Below are 12,830 nucleotides of genomic sequence, written 5' to 3'. Positions count from 1 at the left end.
GGGGGTCCCCACTGGGGTGCCTGGCCAGTCTGGGTGAGGGGCTGAGGGCCGCTTTCAGGCTGGCTGGTGACTGAAGCTCCCAGCCTCCTCTTTTATTCTTTTTTTTTTTATTCTGGGATTTATTTACCCCCTATAATCAAAACTTTGTTGCTGTCCTTGCTCGCTCCAGCTCTGAGGCCATGGCCGGCTGATAGCAGGTAACTGTCTGGGGTTTAGCTTCTATAATTGAAACATTGTTGCTTTTGGAGCTGTTGCTTTCAGGCTCAGAGCTAGGCCAGGAGCTGGGCCAGCAGGTGGGGAACCTTGGCTTCCTCCATCGCCAGAGCAACCAAGCCTCATGTTCGCTTCAGCTGCGTGGCTGCCGGCCGCCATCTTGGTTGGCAGTTAATTTTCATATCACTCTGATTAGCCAAGGGGAAGCACAGTGGAGGTATGGTTAATTACTATGTTTGTCTATTATTAGATAGGATGTCTTTGGCACCCGAATGCAAAGTGCTTAATAGACATGCTCTCACCTGATCATCAGAAAAAAATACCTTAAGAATAGGTATGTATTGCTCTTGTCCCCATTTGGCAAAAGAAAGAACTGAGGCTCAGAGAGGAATCACCCAACTTCTCAGCAGTAAAGCCACACTGTGGATTGACTGTCTTGTCTGTCTCACTCAGGAGCACTCTTAACCTTGATAGTGATGATGTGGTGTCAACAGTCAAGAAGCTTCAGACTCAGTGTCTATATTCCTGGTTTCAGCAAGTCCAGGGAAGTTCAGCAAACCGAAGCACCCTAAACCTCACTGTCATTTGAGACTGTGCATTTGCATACTTCATTAAAAGTATAGGGGAGCAGATAACATGAGGAGAGCACTGTTCTAGGTTCTGTTGGGAGGGACCTAGAGAGGAATAGGGTCTCTGCCGCCAAAATATGGACAGTGCAGTTCGAGAGACAGGCTTGAGTGCAAATATGAGAAGGGAAGGTGCTAGGTCCAGCGCTGGATAAGTGGTGGTCAGATGCATGAAGAGTCCACTTGTCACATCCTGCTCCCATGGTTGTGCTCTCGGTTTAATATTCCCCATAGACCTGAGAGTAGAAGAGCAGGACTGATGGAGAAATTTCCTTTAAGCATCTTTCCCAACCTGGCAGATATCTTTTGTTGCCTAACAACAGTGATCTACTTAAAACCTCTATAAGTAGTATGGAATTTGTTTTATCAAGCCTGTGTAAAATACCAAGTTGTCTAAATGCTCTGCTCCATGGCCCATGGGTTCTCCCTTACTCTTCTTGGTGGTGCTTACAATAAAAAAGCTGCTCATTATCGATTGTTTGGTGGGTGTCATTATCTCATCTACTCTCCACCACGACTTTCGGGGGTACATACAATTATGCCTCTTTATAGCTGAGTACCTGGAGGATCAGAAGGTCAAACCCATTTGCTCAAAGTCACACAGCTAATAAGTAGCAGATTTGGGGTTCAAAAGTACACCTTAGCTTCAGAGTCCATATTTTCAACTTCCACTCTCTACTGGAAATAATCCTCCTGTGGGTGTGATACAATCTAGTAGCTATACAAACTTCTCTGATAGGTATTAGTCATTACCAAGCAGCTACTGTCGGCACTGAGAAAGCCTTAATTTTTAGGTATTCACGTTCCGTTCAAACCAATACCAAAAATAAAGCAATTCTTTTATTTATAAAAACAACAATACAAGTTAGTCATATTTTTCTCCATCAGCCACTTAAGTAATAAATACTTATTCTCATTGATTTCTCTACATCTACTTTCCATTCTACTTAAATGGAAAGCATACATGCTTCTATTGATTCTGTTTTGTGTTGTGTGTGTGTGGTTTTTTTGTCAGAATTTTGAGGCCTGAAATATGAGAAGTTATTTTTCTGCTACTCCTATTTAGGAGATTTGCTGAAAAGAGGTCGAGAATGCAACAGACCTCAAAAGTGGAGCTGAGAAAGTCAGTGTTGGAAGGAGGAATCTGTGTCCAGACTCTCATTCAGAAAGGAAAATTAGGAGCCAACAGAACTAGTTCTTACAGATTCTTTGAGACTAAAGACAAAACCCAGGAAAATTAGGAGCCAACAGAACTAGTTCTTACTCACAGATTCTTTGAGACTAAAGACAAAACCTTTACCTTGACTCACCAACTATGAAGTATGGACAAGAACTCAAAGGGATCTTAAAGCCAGGTAGTGATGTTGCTGACAATACTTGGAAGGAAGTGGACTGAGGAATGACAAAGGTTCCACCCTTCTTAGAGAGCTGGGAGCTTGGATGCCTGTGGCCCCGGGCTGTCCAAATAGCATGGAAGCAAGTGCGGTCGCCATGATAGGCAGCATTCATGATCAGCTTACAGCTCATCCCAAACCACTGGGTTCTGGAATGTTTTCTTGGGCTGTGTGGCCTTCTTAGAGAAATGTTATAGAGAAGAGGCACCAAGTGGTACCCAGGAGAAACTGCCCAGTGATTCATCCCTCTTCTGACCCTGGCTGCCTCTTAGTTGATATAGTAGGCGTTGCTAGGTAGTATTCAGCGGCACTCTCTTGAACTCCCTCACTTCCTCCCTCCCATCCCAAAGAAACTCAGCTTGGATTAGGACCAGTTTGAACCCTAATCTAGTGATGCTACAGGTGCCTCGGTTATTCTCCATGGGGAGTGTGCTGACCGGAGGTCACAGTGACTGAGACCACTTTCCACGATGTGTCCATAGGCCGTAAAGTGCACTGTGTGCTCTGACTGACATGTGTATGTTGTGTTCATCCTAGTCGCCTGTCACACCTCTCTTTCTGTATCCCATGAAGCCCTGGTTCAGGGGGAGCGTCTGGGCTCTTGGGGATACTGCCCTGTCCCCTTGAGAACACGGCGCGCTGAGTTCACCGTCTCACCATCCCATTGCTGTGGGTGTGAAAGACCCCGTTCTAGCGGGCTGGTTCTCTTCACACTCTTCTCTGCCTTCTCCTTCGTGGGCAACAAACACAGTTCCCTTCACCTGGGCAGGTATTGCCCCCTTGCCCTCCTTCCTCACTGTGCTTCGCATTGCTATGTCGCCTATGGTTATTCAGCTTTTCACTACTCTGATTCCTTCTCTTCCACCATTTTTAGCCCATTTGGATATGTTCTGTTCAGTTCTTGTCCCTCTGTCCCATTCACCATCCAAGGAAGCAACTCAGAAACAATCTAGACGTTGTCACAGCATTAAGAATGTGTGAGCGATGCCAAGCACAAATAGTTCCACTTTCGACAACACAAAAGTAAAATAATTAAAGAATACAATTGTATTGACTTATACCTGGTTCCACAGGAGACTAGGCAAAGCATAATCATTTCTGCCACAAGCGGATGTGTGACAGTTCGGAAACAGTTGTGTGAGTACAGAGAGGTTGCATCGAAAAAGCTTCATAAAATGCAACCGTGCGTCTTCACTGTAGGATATGCTTTATGCCCGATTTTGCAAACACAGAGCCGCCCACATTCTGTTTCCTGAGCAAATAATAGATTATGCCAGCTGCTTATTCTACTGTTTTACCTCAGGGAAGGAGTAGAGGTTAAAAAATTAGTTGGCTGATATAATCCATGCACTTATTGCATGACCACACACACACCCACACACACACACACTGTGTGTAAAGCCATTATGAGCATGTTTAATATTTATGAAGCTATTTAGATCATTTACCAATTCCAAACTTGTGCAATGTCATGCATGTAACAGGCTGCTGTTTTTAAAATCCAAAAAAGTGTACATTTCACTGAAGGCAATCCCCAGAAGTCATTAAAAAACTTCCTGTTATTTACACAAAATTCAGTTTTTTATTGAAGCATTTGCATCCTTTGTCATGCATCTTACAAAATCAGGAATAGGCTGCTTTTTGTAGAAACATAAAGATGAGGTGATTTTTCTCCCGAAAGCATAATTTCGTATTGGTGTGTTAAAACAGCATTAGGTAAAATTTTAGGCACGTGGCAAAAGGATATATAAAGAATGTCTAATATAAATATAAACTAGAAGAATATTATTGTGTTTTAAGCTGGAGCTTTCATCTCAAACACAAAACCCATCCATTACTAGATGATTCATATGTGGGTTTTCCATGGCAGCCCAAGTTAATGAGCCATGGAAGCTTTCTGCAGAACCACAGGGATATCTCTTGAGTCTAATTAATTGCTTGAAGTGTATTGGGAGAGTGTTGTCACAACAAGAAAAATTTTATTTTTTTACCTGCTTACACATGTTGCTTTAGAAATCTGGAATTTTCAGATAAAGTTTCTATTTTAGAACAAGTAAAAGAAGAAAGAAATGACACATCCCCATCTCTTCCCCCACCCAAGCTGCCACTCCCACCAGCTGACTCAGAACAGCTGGCTTTCTGCCAGTGGTTTCCATCACAGCCAGGCCTTTGGCGATCTGCACCCAGAGGCTGCTGGTTACCTCTTGCCGCCTGCAGTACACCAGCAGCGGGCGATGCCTCGGTCTGGGAGCTGTGGCAGCTCTGTCACCTGTCTGAGCCAGGTGGTCTTCCCTGGAAATACGCTTCTCTCTTCCTCCCGGAGCACTCTGCACTTTTCACAGCTCCTCCCAGTATGCTGCACCGTCAGTATTCCGTGTTTTCTGTCTAAAATGCTAGATGAAAATGTAAAGGGAAGCTTAGAGCCTGGTTTTCAGTTTTGGTTTGGCAGGTAGCCTTCCTCAGTCTCTAGGAAGTTGTTCTGTTGCAGCAGGACTGTGACATGAACTTCTGGGACTGCTGCCCCACGGCAAGGCCTCCGTGGACCTGGACCTTGTTCTCATTCAGCCTCTCTCTTGGAGTGAAAATAAAAATTATCTATAAAAATTATCAGGCTAGGGCCGACCTGGTGTGGGTTACCTTTGCCGAGTATTTTGTTTCATCAGATGTGAAAATCACTGTGCCCTATTCTGTAATGCAGACATCCTACCCGCAGTGGAATAGTATGTTTTCAGTGATTTCTGAAGATGGGCGTGAGAACTGTCTGCCACATGGCCTGTGTTTGCACATCTCTATATAGTTACGATTGAGGAGTTTGACAGTAACTCTGAATCTGATTAATTAAGAATGTGTAAAAACAAAGTTCTTGCATTACAGCTCGATCCTTATCTTTGTGTCTTTTACTGTGATGTTGTAGAACTTGGATCATATGGAAAACTAAAATATTATGACACAATGACTGAAGAAGGTAAGAATGATTTTAGAATTGTATGCATTGGCTTTCTTTTATTTCTAGTGTCTGTTGCTTGCCCATTTTTTTTAAAGTCATTTTCTTCCTCTTTGCATGACTTCCGTGACATTGTGTGAGTTATTATTCTTTCTGCGTGTTCGTCTAGTTTTTGCCATCGTGTTCATTTGGAATTGGAGATGTGCAATACCATGGGTAATCATGTTATTCCATTCAAAAGATCCAATCCATTGTGATTGTGTAACCCACTCAGAGAAATGGTGTTGGCAGCGTAAACACAGCCACACACCCATTGTGTCAGCATTGCTTCCTCCACATGCTCACGACAATGTAGAGAAACACACCCAGCCAACACTCCTCTTACAGCGTGCCCTTAATTTCAGAGAGGGGTTTATGTCCTGGAGATACTCTGATTTACACAAAGGAATAAGCGACCTAAAGTAACTCCTGGACCCTAATCCAGCTAGAGACCCGTTTCTGATTCGGGGTTGCTGTCGGCTCATGTCCTCAGCTCCCACAGTGCCTGCTGACTCAGCAAAGTCATTGCTCTGAGAGACCAGGGTCAGCATTCCAGCCGGTAGGTTTGTACATGTTGAGATTCACCCCCTACGAGCTCGGGCATATCATCTTAACCATTTCCCCGGGGCAAATAGGGTCTGACAGATTTATTTTTAAATGTATTTACTAATGAATTCCAGGCACTATCCCAGGGCACAGCTTTGCCCCAGTTGATCATTGTTCTGGGATTAGTTCACCATGGAACAGCAATTTGGAAAGTTTGCATTCTTATAAAGGGACTTGTCCTATTGCCCTCTTCCTCATCTCACTGAATAATAAACAATGTGTGTAAGTTATAAAAAACATTTGCGGTTTCTACCTGACTTTTACACTGATATTGATAAGATATCAAAGGTACCCCTAGAAGGGGAATCAGCTATTTTTATCCTTCAATGTGAGAGATACTCCCAAATGGGTTGCATATCTTGTTTTCAGCCTCTAGCATTTCGAAGTTGCCTGAGCTTGCCATAGATCTCCCAGTGGCTCTGCATGCCGGAAGCAGAACATCTGACAGCAAGAGGAAGCCCCTCACAGCCCCTCCCTGCTCTGGCTTCTGCACTACCCCCGGTCCTTTCCTGCTCTCCCTGTGCTTTCAGAACCACTGTGATGTTTCCTAAAGCAGCAGGGTGGGGTCTCAGCCTGGGCCCTCTTGTAGTCACCCCAGGGCTCTCCCCACAACTTGGGGAAATGCAGATCCTTGGGGCAGTGAGGGTCCAACAGCAGGAACTACCTATGGGAATAAGTGTCCTACCACTGAGCGGCAAGAAAGACAACCCAGACCTTAGAGGCAGGCACCTGTCCCAGCTCTTTCTATTCCATGTCTTCAGCCCACTTTGGCTCTTAGTGGGATTGGCTTGAGAAGCCTGAGCTGGGACTCATTGACTTTATCATTTGATCGCTCTCCCGCGTCTCCCCAAGCCAACGCCTCTGTTTCGTGGCTCAGGTGGCAGGTAGGTTTGTTAGCTCCTACCTGACCTGTCACAACCCTTCACTTTCTACTCCCTCCTGTCCTTTGCCTTCCACCCTTCGGTTCCCATGGCCAGAGCTTCTGCCTCCCTGTTGCCTCAGTTGCCTCATTTCTCTCTTACCTGGTTTCTTTCCTCTTTTCACATCCATTTGAACGAGGGTTGCTGCCCAAGCGTCCCTTTCTCTTCCTCCCTACACCAGATCACATGAAGATGCAAAACGGCTACTTCCAGTCTCATGACTGCCCTTGCTAATGGCTGGGCTTTCTGGGCAGGGAAACAAAGTCAAAGTAATGTCTGCAGTGATGGCCACGGCTGGCCCTGGCCCGGACCCTGGCACGACTGTGACATTGTGTTCGGGGGCCTCAAGGGTCGCCTCAAACACTTCTTATTCTTCTCTTGACTTTCCTCTCCCTTCATGCATGTCTCTTTGTGTCCTGTTCTTAACTGAACATTTATTCCCATCACGGAGATAGCTAATAGTAATGAAGGCAGCATTTTTAAAATGTGCTCTATGAAATACTACTTTCATGTGATGTCCATAGGAATCTTGTAACAACCCAGAAAAAAAAAAACAAGAAAGTAAGATCGATTTCATTAAGTAAGTGGGAGAGCTTCTAAGTTAAATAGGTTCTTTACCAAGGGAATCAGCCTCAGTGGCACCGTGCACTGCAGCCCAGAACGCGTTGTCAAAGGAACGGAGTTTGCAGGACTTCGCAGACTTCGTTGGCTATAGAGCCCATTCTTCCAGGAAGCCTGGTGTAGACTGCTTTGGAAATGCCGGTGAAGGTGTTCTCTTTCCCCTGGAATGGGAACCTCCGAAAGATGAGTCTTCTGAACACGCCGCAGTCCCCCTCGGGCACTCCTAGAAAGGATGCTTGGAACAGCAGGTCTCCATCTAGAAGACACTTCAAACCATACCCTCTGGCAGCTGCCTCCGCGACAAGCCAGGCTTATACCTGATTCTGGGATCCCATCTAAAATATTCAGAACTAGCTAAGTAACCTCAGACCTGGCAACTGCCATGCAGGATTCCTGCAGACTCTAGGGGCCTCTCCCAGCCAGTACAAATAATAATACCTGGGATTGATGTCACTTCCATGTTGTACAATGTAAGGAAGTGTAATGAAGATGAAGATGTTTGGGGTATCAGTGGACAAGCCAGCCTTCAGGAAATACCTACCTCTGGTTAAGCATTTCTTTTCACAATCTTAGAATCTTAGAATGTGACTACCCCTTGAGCAGAGCTTTATCATAAATGCCCATGGGACTAGTCATTATTTGTAACTGTTTTCAGGGAATTCTCTGGATGTTGGATGGTGTTAGCTACTGGCAATGAGGCCTGAGGGTTTTTTCCCACTCAAGTGGATAAAATGGAAAGATGGATTATATATGCCACCCCACCCTTAGGGAAATTGAGTGATGAGGTCCTAAATATAGAAAACTGTTCTGCACATATTCAGTTCATTATTTTAGCACCTACTGTATGCAAGTTACTCTGCTGGGTGTTTTGGGGAAACACGTGATTAAAAGGTAGGCAGGTGACCCTCAAGGGACTTGTAGACAGGCGAAGAGATAAAACACAGCAATCAGCCCTAACTGGTTTGACTCAGTGGATAGAGCATCGGCCTGCGGACTGAAGGGTCCCGGGTTCGATTCCGGCAAGGGCATGTACCTTGGTTAAAAAAAAACACAAAACACAGCAATCACTTAGCCACCAGGAGGAAAGTGGTAAATGCCATAGATATTCAGAAGATGACACACTACGGGAGGAGGAAAGATTGCTTTCAACTGGGGAGAAGATTTTGTGGAGAAAGTGATCTTTGAATTGGGCCTCAAACAATCAGTAGATACGAGTTAACTGGGGAAGGACAAGTGGTAAGTTCTGACCTTCCAGGCAGAGAGGGATAAAAGGATGGGGGCACACCCACCTTTCCTGGGTGCCTCCCACCTGCCAGGTACAGTGCTGTGGCTTTATGTCATTTAATCCTTATAACGATCCCACAAGGTAGATTTCATTGAAGATGAGAAAACCAAAGCTCAAACAAGTATTTTATTAAGATGAGGAAACTAAAACTCAGAGAAGCAAAGTATAATTTGCTCTGGAACTCAGAGGTGGTAAGTCGTGATGTAGGACCTGAACTCAGGACTGGGTTGACCCAGCCCTGCCCTCCCGGACCCCCTGTGGTTAGCTGTACAAGGTGGAGTGAGGACAGGTTAGATTGACTACAGTATAGGGAGTGGGAAAAAGGCTTGAAGGAAAACCACATGAATGGAAAGGTTGGATCCACAAACTAAGGACATCGTGGAATGAACAAGGAGCTATTGGATAAAACATAAACCCTTACTTGAACACTTTATTTAAAAGGTTATTTTAATAAAAATAATATACTCACTCTTAGGCACTGAATAAAGTTATGACATTTTTGCAAAATTTGTTCTTGCCCTTTAGGCCACTTTCCCTCCCTTCCTAGAACCTAAATTGCAGCAGCTCGCTGGACCACACCCAACCGCCTCTCCCACCCCAAGCCAATCAGAATTGTATCCATTCATTCATTCATTCATTCCCTAATGCACGGTTAGTGCCATGTCCGGCAGCACAGTATGTCCCAGGCACTAGACTGGGCACAGCGCCTGTGGAAATTAAATGCAGCCCTTCCCCTAAAGAACTCGCACCCTAATGGGGGACACAGGCAGAGAGGTGAGTAGTGAGATGCACAGACCCGAGGTGCTGGGGGAGCTCAGCAGAAGGCATCTCCACTGCCTCAGTCCTGCTTCCCAAGATGGCAACTACCTCACCAGCCACCTGATACTAATGTGCTCACTTAATAGTACCTGAGCACATGCTCTGTACGAGACACTGTGTTAGACTTGCTGGATTAGTGAGCGGCACTCCTCGCAAGGACTATATTTTTCTTCTGCAGCGAGATGTTCCAGAAATGCCACCAATTACTTCCGAAATAGTCTTTTGGTGACCTCAGATCCCTCTACCTGAGCAGCCCTCCTTCTATCTCCTCATGGGGTGATACTTTCTATTCTTTGAAGAGCAATCTCCAATTTTACCTAAAGTTAATAGCCCATAGCTTACATCTCATCTGCAGATACACAAATGTCATACCATTGTCACGCTGGCCAATTCTCAATACATTGAACTTGGCTCCCTTACTAAAATTACTCTAGATGGAAATATAAAAAGCTAGTTGAAAAGACAACAAACTTATGCAATAGAACAAGATAAATTAAAAGGAGACGAGACCTTTTCACCAATGGCATTATAAAGAACCATTAGTGTTTATTCTTTGGAGATAAATGTTCATAAAAACATATAGGTACAGAGATAAACAGAAATCCTGACTAGTAAAGAAGTGATGTATGGGGAAAGCTGCTTGCAATGCATTATCCTAAACTTATTAACACTTAACAAAAGCCATTCCAGAAAAATAATTTCTCCACTATTTAAAGAAGTTCATTTTTGTTCATTTGTAAAAGGGAAAAAATATATAAAAAGTTGAAATATCAGAGGCAAAAAATTATAATGATCTTTCCCTTAATGAATTTAACACTTCTGTTTCATGGAAACCAACAGCCCCTCTACCAAGCTGAGAAACTAATAGTCTTACACTAATGAATCATGGGGGCCTAAATTAGGCTGAGTTTTGAGAAACCTCATTATCTCAAAGAAGCAAAAGCATTTTCAAGTCACCTAGTCTAGCCAGTCATTTTGATACTCTTAATTGCAGTGAAATAGTCCAGTACTTTTTCAAAGAAAAATTGAAGTTTGGAATACCATGTGACAGTGTTTTTTATTGCTCAAGATGTTTTCTCTGAAAATGTACTCCTAAAACAGTTATCTGCGGCTTTCACGTTTTAATCCGTGCTTGAATGGATGAGATTTTGTTATATACACTGATCTATTAGGTAGGATAGGTTCAGCTATATATAGCAGAAAATACAGATTAGAAGTGGCTTAAGCCCTAACCGGTTTGGCTCAGTGGATAGAGCGTCGGCCTGCGGACTGAAGGGTCCCAGGTTCGATTCCAGTCAAGGGCATGTACCTTGGTTGCGGGCACATCCCCAGTGGGGAGTGTGCAGGAGGCAGCTGATCGATGTTTCTCTCTCATCGATGCTTCTAACTCTCTATCCCTCTCCCTTCCTCTCTGTAAAAAAAGTCAATAAAATACATACATTTTTTTAAAAGTGGCTTAAGTCAAAAAGAAGTTTATTTCTCTCTCAAGTAAAAGAGGCCCAGAGGCAGGCTATACATGGCAGAAGTGGAGGCTCCACAATAACCCAAGACCCAGGCTCCTTCCATCCTTCTGCTTCACCATCCTTGTATTTGACTTTCAACCTCAAGGTCACCTCATGGTCCAAGATGGCTGGTGGAATAGCTCCAGCCATCACATTTGCATTCCTGGAAGGAGGATGAGCCAAAGTGATTTTCCCCAGCTGATTCGACTTATTTTTAAGGGGCCCTCCTTTTAGATCAGTGGTTCTCAACCTGTGGGTCACGACCCCTTTGGCGGTCGAACGACCCTTTCACAGGGGTCGCTTAAGACCATCCTGCATATCAGATATTTACATTATGATTCATAACAGTAGCAACATTACAGCTATGAAGTAGCAATGAAAATAATTTTATGGTTGGGTCACAACATGAGGAAGCCAAGAGAAAAATTGTTCCAAAAGAGGGCAATGAACAGGTGATAGTATCAATTATTGACCAGTGAGGTGGAAGAGTTGTTGTGGCAGACAGATAAAAAGTGATGGACAGGAAGTGAGATGCTTCCAATCAGGAGTTGGGGAGTGGTGCATTTGTTGCTAATGAAGAGGTGTAGGGCCTGGCTGCAGGAGTGGGTGGGTAAGGTAAGCTGGAGGAAAGGGCAGCTGGAAGCGAGTGAGGAACCAAGCGCTGCAGGGCCCACCCGTGTAAAATTACCAAGGATGGTGACAGGAGTAATGGCGGAAAGGAAAATAGTGAACTGGGTTCCCATATCCTCAGGAACATGGGAAGAGGGACAAGGAAGTCAGCTGGAGCAGAGGTGGTAGAGGTGATTGGCTTGTACTTCAAAGGAGGGAGGAAAATGGTCTAGATGTACTGAGGAAGGGATAGGATGCAGGCATTTGGAGAAACAGGAAGCTGTAACTAAAAGGAACATAGCTTTGTTTTAAATGTCTACTTCACAGGAACTATCTAATGGATTATATTAATAAAGAACTGGATCAAATAGTTTATCAGTATATCTTGGAGATGTTCTATATGAGCACTATTAGAATCTCCTCATTCCTTTTAGCATCTGCATAGTATTCCGCTGCATGGCTCTGCCATGGTAGGTTCCGTCAGTACCCTGTTAATGAACATTTAGGATGTTTCCATTTTTGTTTATTTCTCTAGTTAATACAACAGTGTTACATGAGCATCTTCTTTACCCACATAATAAACTCTACTGAGTAGATGATGTGTATAACAAATTCCTAGACATACCCATGGTACCAATGTATAGAGTGAAGGGTTGGGGGGAGAGGCAAGGAAATACCAGACCAATAGATGTACACATTTCAGTTTTTGAAAGATATTGCCAAAGTGCCCTCCAAAGGAATTGTACCAACTTACACTTCCCTCAAACAAATTTAAATGAGCTCTTTGAACAGAGATTCAAAGTGGCATTATTACAAAGCAGATAAGCCTTTGTAATGGAACTACCTTCTAATTTACTTGTTTTAGAAACCTGACTTTTTACCAAAGTTAATTTAAAGCCAGGGTGCAGCTAGGGTGGAAGTCTTTGTCCTCTCTAAATTGGATGACAAGGCAATTCCTCCTTCACAGATTATCCAATTCCCGCCGCAGCGTGAGCACTCCTCCCTCCAGACCACTCCCCGCAGAAAGTCTGAGCGGTGCACTGCAAGTTAACTTGCCACCTTCCAATTACCAGCCCAGAGCCCCGTTGTGCACAGACACCATTTCCAATGCCATGTCGTGTTTCATTCACTCCAAGCTTATGGTTTCTCTCATTCAGTCCAGCTTCCCATAACCAGAGGATTTTTCTGGGCTCTTGAGAACCGATGCTTTTTGTAAGGCTGGGCCTTATAAAAAAAATTTATATATATATAT

General features: G+C 44.1%; 1 protein-coding gene across 7 annotated transcripts in view; it reads left to right on the top strand.

Moving 5' to 3' along the window:
- SLC24A2 (solute carrier family 24 (sodium/potassium/calcium exchanger), member 2) overlaps nucleotides 1-12,830 on the top strand; it is a 226,149-nt gene that overhangs the window by 154,944 nt on the left and 58,375 nt on the right. For 4 of the 7 annotated variants that reach the window (XM_006764934.2, XM_006764932.2, XM_006764930.2 and 1 more), the window contains one exon: nucleotides 5,148-5,198. The exons of the other annotated variants lie outside the window; for them this stretch is intronic. In XM_006764934.2, the coding sequence (XP_006764997.1) occupies nucleotides 5,148-5,198 (51 nt within the window). The remainder of the gene's footprint in view (nucleotides 1-5,147; nucleotides 5,199-12,830) is intronic. 7 annotated transcript variants of the gene reach the window in all.

The sequence above is a fragment of the Myotis davidii genome, unplaced genomic scaffold (genome assembly GCF_000327345.1).
Source record: "Myotis davidii unplaced genomic scaffold, ASM32734v1 scaffold197, whole genome shotgun sequence".
Taxonomy (NCBI): domain Eukaryota; kingdom Metazoa; phylum Chordata; class Mammalia; order Chiroptera; family Vespertilionidae; genus Myotis; species Myotis davidii.
The sequence above is the reverse complement of the archived record's forward strand: the minus strand, read 5'-3'. Positions and strand labels throughout refer to the sequence as shown.